General features: G+C 41.0%; 1 protein-coding gene across 1 annotated transcript; it reads left to right on the top strand.

The window, feature by feature from the left end:
* The first annotated feature begins 10,935 nt into the window (after nt 1–10,935).
* LOC123884326 lies at nt 10,936–12,947 on the top strand. The gene is made up of 2 exons (XM_045933407.1): nt 10,936–12,743; nt 12,857–12,947. The coding sequence occupies exons 1-2, from the start codon at nt 10,936–10,938 to the stop codon at nt 12,945–12,947; spliced, it is 1,899 nt and encodes a 632-aa protein (XP_045789363.1).
* Nucleotides 12,948–15,227: the final 2,280 nt, after the last annotated feature.

Genomic DNA, 15,227 nt, shown 5'->3' with positions numbered 1-15,227 from the left:
CAGTAAGTCATTTTGATCTTCCCCTTTGTAACTTGATCTCTCAAAAAATGAAACTTTGTTTCTATATGTTTGCTTCTTCCATGAGCTATAGGGTTTTTGGCCAGATTAATGGCTGATTTGTTGTCAACCATTAGCTCTACTTCCTGTTCAATATCAATCTTCATTTCCTGCAGTAATGCTAGCAACCAGATTCCTTGGCAAGCAGCATTGCAGGCAGAAATGTATTCTGCTTCACATGTGGATAAGGCAACTACACTTTGCTTTTTTGAACTCCATGAGATTGGACAATTGAACAATGTGAAGATGTATCCCATTGTGCTTCTTCTTTCAACTTTATCACCTGACCAGTCAGAGTCACAATAACCAACAAGCTTCTTTTGGTTCTCATCTGTTTTGGTGTACAAAACACCATAGTCAATTGTGCCCTGTAGGTATCTTAGGATTCTCTTCACTGCTTGCATATGTGACAGTTTAGGTGATTGCATAAATCTGCTAACAATCCCTACACTATGACATATATCTGGCCTTGAGTTGCAAGCATATCTAAGGCTTCCTACCATCTGTTTATAGTGAGTACTATTCACAGATTTGCCTTCATCATCAGCATTCAAATTTGATGCAGTTTCCATTGGAGTGTTAGCTGGATTACAATCCATCATGTTGAATCTCTTTAGTATATCTGAAGCATACTTCCTCTGATGTATCAGCATACCACTACTTGTCTTAGTGAATTCCAGCCCAAGAAAATATTTCAAACCTCCTAAATTGGTCATGTCAAATTCTGAGCTTAGCAGACTTGTTAGCTTCTTAACTTCATCTTTACTGCTGCCAGTTATTAGTAAGTCATCAACATATAGACACACTATGCAAAGTCTATTATGTGATGTACCTTTGACATAGATTCCATGTTCAACAGTGCATTTTGAGTATCCATTTTTGCTGAGAAACTCATCTATTCTCATGTTCCAAGCTCTTGGTGCTTGTTTTAGGCCATACAATGCTTTGTTCAGCTTCAACACATGATCTTCCTTTCCTTTAACTATGAAACCCTGAGGTTGTTCAATATATACTTCCTCCTCAAGTTTGCCATTGAGAAATGCAGACTTGACATCCAATTGAACAAATTCCCAGTCAAAGTGATTTGCAATAGCAACTACTAGTCCCACAGTTTCAATCCTTGCCACAGGTGCAAATATTTCAGTAAAGTCAATACCTTGTTTCTGTAGGAATCCTTTGGCAACCAATCGTGCTTTGTACTTTGCTATAGTGCCATCAGGTAGGTATTTCAATTTGTATATCCATTTGACTGCTATAGGCCTCTTGTTTGCAGACAGATGGACCAAGTTCCATGTGTTGTTCTTTTCAATTGAGGCTATTTCTTCCTCCATTGCTCCCCTCCATTCTTCATATTTTGCTGCTTGTTGATATGTCAAGGGCTCAGTGTCTACATATAATGCAAAATGCACTATATCACCATCTGGTGTGATCATGTCATCTGGGATTGTTTCATACCCTTGCAGATTTCTGTTTGGAATACCTCCTCTTTCTGATCTTCTTAGTACAACTGGCTCATTTGCAGTTGTTGGAGGTGTTAGCATAGTGTTTTCTTCAGTTGCTTCTTCATCAAGTAACTGAAATGGAACATACTTTTTATCTTGTGCTGTATTTCCATTCCAATCCCAGCTCTTATCTTCTTCAAAAGTGACATCTCTACTGCTGGTTACCTTTTTTGTGATTGGATTGTAGAGTTTATAGGCACCTGCAGTGTGATATCCTATCATGATCATCATTTCACTTTTATCATCAAGTTTCTTCCTCTTTTGATCTGGTATGTGTCTGTGACAAAGACATCCAAATACCCTAAGATGCTTCACTGATGGTGTGTGACCTGACCAAATTGCTTCTAGTACCTTATCTATTTGCTTTGTAGGACATCTGTTCAGAACATAGCAGGCTGTCACTACAGCTTCACCCCAAAAGCTGTGAGGTAGATTCTTTTCTCTTAGCATGCATCTGGTCATATTCATGATAGTTCTATTCCTCCTTTCAGCCATTCCATTGTGTTGAGGAGTGTATGGAGCTATTATTTCATGCTGAATTCCATTTTCTGAACAAAATGTCTTGAATTCATTTGAGGTGTATTCACCACCACCATCACTTCTTAGAATTTTAATCTTCTTTTCTGATTGCTTTTCAACTAACAGTTTGAATGATTTAAAATTCTGAAGCACTTCATCTTTGCTCTTCATTAAGTGAATCCACATCATTCTGCTGAATTCATCAATGAATGATACAAAGTACTTGTTTCCTCCTAAAGATAGTGTGTCAAATGGACCACATACATCTGTATATACTACATTAAGTACCTGCTTAGCTCTCATTGCAGTATTCTTGACAAAAGACTTTCTTGCTTGCTTGCCTATCAAGCAATGTTGACATATATCTCTAGGGATCTTAATTGCAGGTAATCCATTGACCAGTTCATTGTTTTGCAGATAACTCAAGCTTTTGAAGTTCAGATGACCATACCTCAGATGCCATAACCAAGCTTGGTCATTGATCTTTATTGTAGCCAGACATTGGGATTGATTTGCAGTCAAGGTGACTTGGAATGTTCTATTCTGAGATAGAGGAGCTCTCAGAATAGTGTTGTTCTGAGAATCATACACTTTCATGATGTTATTCTCCATATGCATAATGAATCCCTTCTCTAGTAACTGTCCCAAACTTAGTAAATTTGTTTTCATGTCTGGTACATATAGAACACGAGTGATGATGGCTTGATTTCCTTTCTTGCCTTTGATCAACACATCACCTACTCCTTCAGCTGGAATTGTTCTATTGTCTGCAAACCTTATTTTAGTTTTTGATGAACTGTTGAAGTTGATTAGCCAATCTTTATGGCTTGTCATGTGATTGCTGCAACCTGTGTCAAGATACCAATGTTCTTGATCATCTTCAATATCTGTAATGGTAGCCATGTACAGTGTTGGATCAACTTCTGAGTCACTATCTTCCTGAGCAATATGTGTTTCAGCCTTATTCTTTCCTCCATACCTTGGAACCTTCTTGCCTCTGCAATCTTTTGCAAAGTGACCAAACTTCTGGAAATTATAGCACTGTATGTTCTTCAAATTGAACTTCCCTTTCTTATCTTGATTTGATGCAGTGCCTTGAGATGAAGATTCAGCTTGATCATTGTTTTTCTTTGAGTTATCTTGTGAATTATTATTCGTCTTGGACTTATCTTTCCCCTTCCATTTGCCATTGCCTTTCTTTTCTGCATGATCTTGCAATGCTTGATCAGTGGCCCTATCTTTTGTTCTTTCCATGATTCTTTGTTCATGAGACTCCAGTGTACATTGTAATTCATCCAATGTCAATGTTGACAAATCTTTGGTTTCCATTATTGCAACAGTGATATAATCAAACTTAGGAGATAAAGTTCTCATAACCTTACCAACAATGGTTTGATTGTCACAAGTATCACCACAACTCTTCATCTGATTTGTGATGTTTGTGATCTTGTTAAAGTAATCTGCAATGCTTTCATTGTTTTCCATCTGCAGCAGTTCAAATTTCCTTTTCCAAGTTTGTAATCTAACCTGCTTCAGCTTCTCATTCCCTGAGTGTGCTTTCTCAAGAATGTCCCAACATTCCTTAGCTGATGTTGCATTCTCAATCTTCTGGAAATTCACCAAATCAACACATTGATGAATGAAGAACATTGCTTTGAAATCTTTCTTCTTCAATGCACGATGTGCATTCCTCTGATTGTCTGTTTCATCTGCTGCTAATTTAGTGATAGCAGTTTCAACCACATCTTGTACTTCTTGGAACCCAAATATCACTTTCATTTGCTTATTCCATCGATCCCAATTGCTTGCATCAAGAATTGGCAATTTCCCACCAAAACTGTTGCTGAGTGTTTCTAGTTGGCTTGTCATCTTCTTTCTGAGTTAATTGATCAAATTGCAGTGAATCTTGATCAATTCTTTAATGCCACGAACCTTGAGGCTCTAGATACCAGTTTGTTAGAACTTATGAACAATGAATGGATGAATGTGAATGAACAAATTGTGAGAAAGAATGAGAGAAAAGGGGTAAATTCATTAATGATCAATTGATGTATCTTTACAATGGTGTAGTATGGTTTTTATACACAAAACCAAATGAGTTAGCATTAACCAACTATGGTTACTTATTAACATAGCAGTTAACTCAACTAACTAACCTACACACTAACTAATTCTGTTTTACTTGTAAAGCAAGTAACAGCTTTTGCAACAACCAAACTAACTCAATTTTAACTAACTTTGAATTATTCTCAACACGAATACGCTTTTTCATATTAATTTGGCCACTTTATTTGAAGCAACTTTGAGAGTAGTTTGTCCCACAATAAAATCCCCCATCCTCGGTCCCACAAGTGGGGAAACTCCAGTCAAGTCCACACAAGCATACTTCCCTCCTATCCACCGTACACTAGAACATCTAGAGGTCTAAGCGTCGATCTTCCTTATTGTGGGTCAATTAAAAAATTCACAAGTGTCTCTTTCTTCACAGATATACCCGCATGCTTTAAAATGTCACGAAGAACATCCCTATAAAACGGGATAATATGCATGGACGAACCTAAGAATTTTAAGTTGTGTAGGCCACATATTTAAATTTGCAGAAATTAATATATAACATCTCATTTTTAAAAGCATAAATAAACATTATAATTGTTCTCTATGGCGTATAATTCTGGAAACTAATAATTTTCTCATTTTCAACGCCAATGAAAATATATCACTTTCAATATAAGTAATCAAACAATCAATTAACCATTCATCTCTCATGCAATTTCACATCCGATTTTCGATATATAGTAGGAAAAAACTGTCTTCTTTGCCACATCTTTTTTCTCTTAAAAAATTACATATTCAGGGTTTCCTGCTCCTCAGTGAAACGGATCAACCACGACGGCAGGGTCTACTTTTACTGGTCTTGGATTCTCCCTGCATACATCATCATCAACGACTAAAAATAAGGCTTATACTTTTATCTCCTCTGAATCTGCAATGCTGTAATCTTCAACTTTGCACTGTTGCCACATGTAATATTATTAATGTGTCTATATTGAAAATGTACCAACACTTTTATTAATGAAACCCTCTCATAAAAAAGAAAAGAAAAGAAAAGTATTTCATAAAAAAAAAAATGATCATGCTTGTAATATGCCTTTTTTTATAGATGTTGCCCTAGTTAACCATGGTTAGAGCATCGCAACCATAACTATAGGAGGAGCAAAATTTGAGCCATACAAACTAAAAGGAGATAGGTATAGTGGAACTCATATAGGATATCACAATTTAAATGAAGAAAAAGTAGGCACGTAAGTGTTTGTCTTTAATTTGTTTGTAATTACCTAAGAAGCTATCCAACTAAATTAATTGATACATGAATTCCTTTTATAGCTAACTTTTCTTTTTTGTGTCCCTTAAAGAAAGGGGAGGCATTAATCTAGGGTTGTCTTTTAAGAAAGAAAAGGAGGAAGAGGGCTACATCTAACTTTTGATGATATAATAAATATACTATCTTTTATTTAGTTGTTTCCACCGTCTTGGGATCATCAAGCTCAATTATATAGACTAAAAGGCTCAATAATATGAAATAATATTTAAAGAAGAAAAATGTTAACTAATATAATAAGATTATTGTTTAAGAAATTAAAAGAAGTTACATTTAATTGTTATAGAAATATATGATGTACTCATTGCTATAACAATTGTTACCGATGCGTAAAATTTTGTTTTTTCACGTGCAAATATTACTCTGCATGATTGGCGGGCTGTGCACACAGCTAGGACTGGTGTGAAGAACCAGCAGGTGCGACACGAGAGTAGTTGGAAAAAACCTTCTAGCGAACGGATGAAATGCAACATTGATGCTTCCTTTTCATCTCTAAACAATAGAGTTGGTATTGGTGTTTGTATCCGATATGAGTTTGGCGCTTATGTGTTGGCTAAATATGAACCATTTACACTTTTGTATTGGTGAAGCTCTCGGTTTACTTTCAGCTCTCAATTCGGTTCACGAGTTAAACTTAGGACCAGTTGATTTTGACCTCGACTCAAAGATAGTGGTGGATAGTTTTCATTCAAATAAGTGTGATGCTACTGAGCTCGGAGATATTATTTCACATTGTAAACAGCTATTCTTTAATTATTACAACAACTCTGGTGTTTAGTTTATTAGGCGACAAACCAATGAGGTTGCTCATAGTTTAGCTAAGGCGGCCACATATGCAGCTAGTCCCCGTATTTTGGTTGATATACCACATTGTATTGAACACCTATTGATCAATGAAATGTTATAAATTCCTTATAAACAATGTACATAAAACATTTGTTATAGTATGACCTTTAGAAGAAAAAAAAACAGTTGTAAAATATGATCGTATTTTAGGGTTCACGAAGAGAATCACTCTGGTAGGATTATGTTACCAAGATATTGGGCATAATCAATTGTGATTTAATCTAATCATTAAACTAAATTGAGTTATTTGTTAACATACATGAAATTATCGAGAGAAGTTGTAATTAGATGAATCAAAAAGGATCAATCGCTTTTCTTTTATTAATTTGAATCCTAAATTATTTCTAAAGTTTATGATTAAACTTCAAACTAAGCAACCCCCCTTTTATAATTATGTCAATTTTCTTAAGCATGTTTTCAATTTGCATTTGATTTACAACAATCTTTGAGAAAAAAATGATTTTTATTATACTACTTGACGGCAATTTAGTTCACTTGCTAAATTTCTATCACTACATGTTGGATATGCCTTGAAATCTCGGTAACAAGAAGTCAGAAGTTTTTTCTCAAGTTGTTGTTTTGGCACCCCAAGCGGAAGGATTTTCGCCCCAGGTGTAAATCTGTGTGCAGGAAATTCATAGTTTCTGTTTCTCCACCTTAGGCGTAAGTTTTTCCGCCCCAGACGGAAATACGCGGGTTTGTTGATTTTTTGTGAAAAAAAATCTTTTCTTGGGACAGTCTGACTTGGATTTGTTTTATTTTAAAATAGATTTTGTTACTAGTTTTTTGGCATATATTTTTTTATAAAGAATGCTTTAATTTATTCATAGAAAAATAGGAGAGAGAGAGAGAGAGAGAGAGAGAGAGAGAGAGAGAGAGAGAAAGTGAGTAGAGATGTACGTAGGAATCAATTAGGATTTGCCGCCGATACAAGACTAGGATTTTGGAGAGAAAAGAGAGAGGTTGTTTCTCGGATTGACTCTAGGGTTGAGCAAAGGGGATTGATTACACCTTGGGAAACACTTATCAAATTGAGTCTCTTGGCCATGGGAAGAGATTCGGGTTTTGGGTAGAATTAGGATTAATTCCTTGTAACCCAATTGAGAATTTCTTTGTAAAAGTTACTCTTTGATATAGTGGAATGGAGGAGCTGCTGATCTCTCCCCCATACTAGGTCATTATTGGACCGAACTGGGTAAACAAATATTGTGTTCTTTCTTCTCCTTTTATCTTGTTTATCGGTAGTTATTATTATTGGTTATCCTCTTGTTATTTGGTTGTCGTTCTATTGCTCCACACATCAAAGTATTATTTGTGTGATTTTAAGACGAATTCACAACAACTACATTTTATCATTTTTGGGAGTTTGTTATTACTACATGTTGGTATGTCAACAGGGCGGGGAATATGTGGAGGAAGCTTCCCCGTTCTCCGCTCCGAAGTGTCTGCGGGGGAGTTTAGGCCTCCATCCTCATCCCCATCCCCACAGATCCCCACGGTACTCGCGGAGATCCACGGATATGGAATATTAACAAAATTTATATATTTTCGGTCAAAATTATGACAATAGTATGACGTTATTTTTTCTGGTTTATTTTAAAAAAAACAAATATTTTGCATCTTTCTTTTTTAAAAATAAGAACAACACAAAATGCATTCATAACCAAAAAAACAATGCAAAAATATTTGGCTACTAATAATCATACAAAACTAATAGCCAAAATATTTCATAATGTATAGCAAAGTATGAATAATCATACACAAATTCATAACCAAAATATCTCAAAACTGTTGGTAATTTGTAAATATCAAAACCAAATTAGACAAATAAAATTACTTTTAACAAAATATTAAGCAATTATCCAAAAAAATCATGTCCAGTTTCCTTGCAATTATAAAGAAAAATTATGTCCATCTTTCTGAGTTACTTTTGACCAGTGGCAGAACCAGGAATTAAACTCCGGGGGGGGGGGGGGGGGGGCGCTGAAAAATTTATAATACATAAATTAAATAAAAAATTATATTTCATACAAAAAATTAAGTAATAAAAAACACAAATTTGATCATAAAAGATAAATAAATTGTATACCCTAAATAATATTTTACTTATGCCAAGTGACTTGAAATTATCGTTCTTTACTTTAAATTAGACCTTGCATAATTTTTTTTTAAGAAACTTGAATAAAGTTGATCACTAAAAAATTATATATTTCACCATATTACACGTATACTTAAAAGAAAATAATTATTTTTATTTAAAAATAGTTGTGTTGCTTTTTGAAAAGAAAAATAGAAACTGTCCATTGTTTGTATTTATAAATATCTAAAAAATTGTAACAAAAAGAAAATATATCTAAAACAAAAAAACACAAAAAATCAGAAAAAAAGAGGCTAGCAAGAGTAGAACTCGTGACCTCACCATATTAACTTGATTCATTATTAGACAAAATCACTGGGCTACACGTGCTTTTTGGCTAAAATTGTGCGCGAACATATATATATATATATAGTACACAGGTTTAATTTTATAAAAATATCAAGGGTATTATAGTAATTTCTCAATTTTTCGGGGGTGGCCGTGGCCCACTCCAGCCACCCCCTAGTTCCGCCACTACTTTTGACAAATTAGACATTAACTCCTCAGTTATTTTTTTTAATAATAATAATAATAGTAGTAATACTAATAATAATATAGTTAAGTATATATATGGACGGATTCGGAGAATCCGCGGGGATGGATGTTTCGTCGCCGATCCCCATCCCGAAGTGCCTGCGAAGGAGTTTTTGCCTCCATCCTCGTCCCCACGGGAAAAAATCTCTGTTTTTGGTACTCCGAACGGGGCAATCTCTGCGGGGATCCGCTCTGACGGATGCAAATTGACAACCCTAGTTATATGTTAGTTTTTGGGGTGGCTTTGATTTTAACTTTGGTTAGATGCATTGTGACTTGTAAGTATTTTGGCACTATTTTTGCCTTGCATATTTTTTTTCCTTTGAGATTCTTATTTTATTATTTGTAATTTGTAATATATAATGAAACCTTTTAAAAGTTATCATTAAAAGAAGGTAGCTATTATTCTCACATAAATTTTTGGAAATTTTTTTCCTCAAATTATAAGTCGCTTAAGAATATTAATAAAATATTTAATGTTACTCATCCTATTATTTCCCTAATATTGTATCTATTATTCTCTTTTTTTACTTCTTTAATTTATCTTTTTCGTATCATTAAAAAATGATAATTTTATAAAATAACTTATAATTTTTCTTTTCAATATAAAATGACTTATAATTTAGAACGGAAGTAGTAGAAAATATACGGGGTAAGTGTTCTGGACTGGGCCAAGAGCTGGCCCAATCACTTATGCCCGACATTTGGGGCACAGCCCAATAAGGGGAGGTTTCCCCGACATGTCAGCCTATGACATGTCCTGCTCGACATAACAGATTAGCTTCACGCTAATCACGTGCTCGACTATCCGAGCATAATAACTCATTCAGCCTTAGCTTAACGGCTAAGCAGCACGTTTAACACGTGCTCCATTATCCAACCGCATCTGTCATCGAGCCTATCCCTTACCCGCGAATAGCGGAACGGCTCCAACCAAGATAGAGGCAAATAACGGCCTTCCCCTACGATACAGGGACTATCTTGGCAGTTGAGTCTATTGGGCCGGTTATCCAGGCCCAATAGACCAACCTTTGGCCCAGCGCTGGGGGCACTATATAAGCTCTCCTAGACAGGAGAGCCAGGTATTAAAAACCATTCTACACTTTCTTTCTCTTTCTTCCTTTGTATCTCTCTGTTCACTTTGCAGACTTAGGCATCGGAGCACCTGCAGGTACAAACCCCCCCTTCGGTGTGGACGCTCGCTCAACGGACCGGCCATCAATCTATTCTGATCATCAGGTACGATCAGTGGCGCCGTCTGTGGGGACTGAGTTCTTCCCCATTCTTTAACCTTTCCTCAAAGAAACAAAGATAAAAAACCAAACCTCTCAAGAAACTTCATCATGGCCAGTTCTTCGCAGCCACTCAACACCGACGCCGGCGACGACAACGTGCTCAACGTTCCATCCTCTCCGCCGCCGCAGAATAACACCGTGCTATCACCGGTGCGTGACGATACCACCGTGACACGCGGTCCAGAAACCGACTCCCGCGACGGACGGGAGGCCTCACTCTCTTCCGATGAAGAAGACGTCGAGATCCTAACCGATCGTCGGATGGGCAAACGCCCGCAATTCAAGCAAGAAGCTCCGGCAAACAACGCCGAACAGCCCGCCGTCTTGGCCAACTCTGAGGTCGCAGCCTTGATCGCTGCCCTCAAACAAACAACGGAGGCCATGCAGGCTCAAAATCGTCGACTGGACGAGCAGAGCGAAAGAATCGCCGCGCTGGAGAAAGGCCGGCGTCGCAGAAAGACCAACTCTCCCCCGCGGAGACACCAGGCTACTCCTTCCCCTCCCCGTCCGGCGGCCGTCAAACATCGACGCCCCGACTTAGAGAGGGTCGAAGTTACTCCTCGGAAGAGGGATCGTACTCCTCCACATCGCGAGGGTAGGCTCTCCCCGGGCAAGAAAGGGAAGCACGAAGCCCCGCGCCGCCATTCACCTCAAGGGTTGGTGAACATGGCCAAGCATGGCGCGTCGGGCAGTTATCGTCCTCGCAAATCTCGCAGTCCAACGCCCATGCCCGGCGATTATTCTCCCCGGTCTTCCGAGGACCATTCTCCCAACGGGAGCGACGAGGGCGATCCCCGATGCCCTCTTTCCAGAGACATCTTAAAGAAACATATTCCAAAGGGTTTCGAGAGACCTCCTACGCTCCCCGCGTATGATGGTTTGACCGACCCCGACGATCACATAGCCAATGTCAACGCGAACCTGGATTTCAGGAACATTAGCGGTGCCATTAGGTGCAGACTGTTCCCAACCACGCTGAGAAAGGGAGCAATGGCATGGTACCAAAGCCTGCCCCCTCAATCCATCCATTCATGGAGGGATCTTACTGAACAGTTTTCCAGACACTTCACCGCTTCCCGCAAGCACCCAAAGACTGTGCATGCCTTGGAGGCCATATACCAAGCTGAAGACGAAACTCTCCGCAACTTCGTCGAGAGATTCAACAAAGAGGCTGTGCAGGTCGAAACGACCGACGACATGAAGAAATACTTGCTGCAGAGGGGCCTTCGCCCGGGCAGCGATTTTGCTAAAGCTGTGGGCATAGAAAAACCACCCACCTGGGACGACCTCCTCCTAAAAGCTCAAAAATACATCGACTACGAGGAGGTCCAGGCAGCTGATGTCGCTCGCCTTGCCCGACCTGGAAGCAGCCACCCTGCCCGTGAGCCCTCCCACAGGCACGACGACAGGGGAAGCGACCGGGGACACGATAGAGGCGGCGATCGGGGCGGCGAGAGGGGCAGAGACAGAAGGAGGGGCGACAGGCGTGAATCTCGTGGCCCTCCAAGCACATTCGCCACATACACCCCCCTCGTCAAATCACGGGGAGAAATATTTGCTGAGGTTCACATCTCTGAGTTTAACAGAGCGAATGTAAAACAGCCCAAGCCGACTCCCCTGAAGCCCGGCCAAGACAAGAATAGGTATTGCAGATACCACAAGAGTTATGGTCACAGGACCGACGATTGCATCCAGCTGAAGGATGCTATCGAAATATTGATAAGAAACGGACAGTTACGAGAGTTCGTAAAGAGAAACAATGACCCTCGACCAGAGGCCGCGGAGACTCGCGCCGTCGAGGAGGTAGTTCCCCCACCAGCCGGGCCGAGTGGCACCAAGCAGATCGCCATGAGCGTATCCCGGCCAGAAGATTTTAATATCCCCAGCAACTTTGGGGACACCTATACTGGTCCTACGCCTAGCACGGGGGACTACTTCACAGACTCACTCGTCATATCCGGCGGTCACATGGACAAGCACACCGTCGGATCAATAAAAAGAAAATTCGAGGATCTCATCAACACATCCTCAAATATGAACGCAACGCTGGACAAGGCGAAGGGGCGATCAATGCCTTTAGCCTTCTATCGAGAAGAGCTGCCCGGCGGGACAGCCAATTACCAAATTCCCCTCCTCGTCCGGGCAGACATGGCCAACATGGACGTTCGTCGAGTCCTCATCGATCCGGGGAGCTCCTGCGACATCATGTACGCCAGTTTGTTCAGGACCTTACAGCTGGACGAGACACATCTCACCCCGTACTTGGGCTCAGACCTCACAGGATTCAATGGAGCAACTACTAAGCCTTGGGGTTATGTCGACCTGATCGTCACTTTTGGCTCCGAAGAGACTGCCAAGTCGATCAGGGTGAAATTCTTGGTCGTGGACTGCCCTTGCCTCTACCAGTGCATCATCGGCAGGACGGCCATAGCAGACCTGGTTGCTGTCCCTTCTACTGCCCACCTGAAGATGAAGTACTATACTCATAAGGGGCAGGTTGCTACTTTACACGGGGACATTGAAGCTGCAAGAAGATGCTTTGACGCAGCATCCAAAGGCAACAACTTCATTGGCAAAGCTCCTGAAGCAAAGAAGCCAAAGCCATCCCCGGAAGCACCACCAAAGCCATCCCCGGAAGCACCACCAAGTCTGCCCGGTCCAAGTGTGAGCTCTGTTGATCTTGACAGCCGCACCTCCAAGAAAGAGCATAAGGAGGAGAAAAAGCTGAGGAAGGAGGAGAAGGAAGACGACGAGGCGAGCAAAGAGCATTATCGCCCCATTCCAGATGGAGACTTTGAGATAGTCCAGTTTGGCGAGGATCCAGAAAAAGGAGTCAAGATTGGGACAGGGCTCCCCGAGTTGGCGAGGAAGCAGCTGAAAGCCTGCCTTAGAGAAAATGCTGACTTGTTCGCATGGCACGCTGCCGACATGCCCGGGCTGGATCCAAACATCGCTTGTCATCAACTTACTGTCGACCCACTTGCTAGTGCCGTAGTGCAACGTAGGCGTAGGCAGTCTCCCGAAAAAGCGGAGGCTGCTGAAAAAGCTGTAAAAGACCTCCTAGAGGCAAATTTTATTTCTGAAGCCAGATACACTACCTGGTTGTCAAACGTTGTACTAGTTAAAAAATCTAATGGAAAATGGCGCATGTGTGTTGACTATACCGATCTCAATAGGGCTTGCCCTAAAGATTCCTATCCTTTACCTTGCATTGATAAATTAGTCGATAATTCTTCTGGCTTTAAATTATTGTCTTTTATGGATGCATATTCAGGATACAACCAAATCCCAATGGCTGTGGCCGACAGGGGAAAAACAGCTTTCATGACCGAGTCGGGCAACTATTACTACAACGTAATGCCCTTCGGTCTAAAAAACGCTGGTGCTACATACCAGCGGATGATGAACAAAGTGTTCCGGGCAGAAATAGGCGACATGCTCGAAGTCTACATGGACGACATGATCGTAAAATCCCATGAGGAAATCGACCATACCGCCCACTTACGTAAGGTCTTCGAGCAGGCCAGAAAACACAACATGCGATTCAACCCAGAAAAGTGCACCTTCGGGGTACGAGCAGGAAAGTTCCTCGGATTCTACCTAACAGAACGAGGAATCGAAGCCAACCCCGACAAATGTCGTGCCTTTACGGAGCTCCCAACTCCGAGCAACAAAAAATCCATACAAACCCTGAACGGAATGCTGACCTCATTGTCCCGCTTCGTAGCAAAATCTGCTCAACACGCATTACCGCTTTTCAAATTACTTAGGAAAGAAGCTGTGTTCGAATGGACGGACGAGTGCGAGCAGGCCCTTCAACATCTTAAGAAGGCCCTCTCCGAACCTCCAGTCCTCTCACGCCCGGATGTCGAGGAAGTGCTATACATCTACCTCTCCGTCGCATCTGAGGCCGTCAGCGCAGCCCTTGTCCGTGAAACAACGCAAGGACAAAAACCAGTGTACTTCACAAGCAAGGCTCTCCAGGGGCCCGAACTCAGATATACACAAATCGAGAAGGTGGCCCTTGCCTTGATCAACGCAGCAAGAAGACTACGTCACTACTTCCTAGCACACACAATCGTAGTCCGAACCGACCAACCCATCAAATCATTGCTTGGTCGACCAGACATGGCGGGCAGGATGCTCAAATGGTCCCTCGAGCTTTCCGAATTCGATATTCGTTACGAGAGCAGGAAAGCGCTAAAATCACAAGTCCTGGCAGACTTTGTGGCCGAAATGACGAGTCCAGCCTCCTCGACAAGCGAGGCAGACAAATGGACAATATTCGTCGACGGAGCGTCAAGCTCCACGGGGGCAGGAGCAGGAATTATCCTAGAAAACGAAAATGGGATCATCATTGAAGTATCCCTAGCACTATCCTTCCCGACATCAAATAACCAAGCAGAATACGAAGCCTTCCTAGCAGGGCTACGGTTGGCCGAGGACATGGAGGCAAAAGAAGTAAAAATTTTCACAGATTCACAACTTGTTGCCTCACAAGTATTGGGAGAATATCAAGCCAAAAATGATAATCTCTCTGAATATCTAGCATTAGTGAAGGAAAAAATCACTAAGTTCGAATCCGTGGAGGTACAACACGTTCCGCGCGAGCACAACAAACGGGCAGATATCCTGTCCAAATTGGCGAGCACAAAAAAGAAAGGCGGAAACAAATCCGTCATTCAGGAAGTACTCCCCCGACCAAGCATCGAGAAGGCGAGCAACGTCCTCGACATAAATGTCATTGGCGACCAAAACTGCTGGATGACCCCCGTATACAATTTCCTCGCGAATGGAACCCTCCCTGACGATCAGAAAGAGGCAGCAATAATTAGACGTCGAGCATGCGCATATGTCATCCTCGACGGAAAGTTATACAGACGAGGATTCTCAATCCCACTCCTAAAATGCGTCGACGAGGAAACAGTCGACTACATCCTGCGCGAGGTACACGAGGG

Source organism: Trifolium pratense, linkage group LG5 (genome assembly GCF_020283565.1).
Source record: "Trifolium pratense cultivar HEN17-A07 linkage group LG5, ARS_RC_1.1, whole genome shotgun sequence".
In the NCBI taxonomy this organism is placed as follows: domain Eukaryota; kingdom Viridiplantae; phylum Streptophyta; class Magnoliopsida; order Fabales; family Fabaceae; genus Trifolium; species Trifolium pratense.
This window is presented reverse-complemented; position numbering and strand designations above follow the sequence as displayed.

Bases quoted from the DNA above. Each gene is read 5' to 3' on its own strand.
- LOC123884326 (XM_045933407.1), top strand. From the start codon at position 10,936: ATGGCCAAGCATGGCGCGTCGGGCAGTTATCGTCCTCGCAAATCTCGC. The intron at 12,744-12,856 runs GTACTATACTCA...AAGCTCCTGAAG, and splicing joins ACTGCCCACCTGAAGATGAA to CAAAGAAGCCAAAGCCATCC.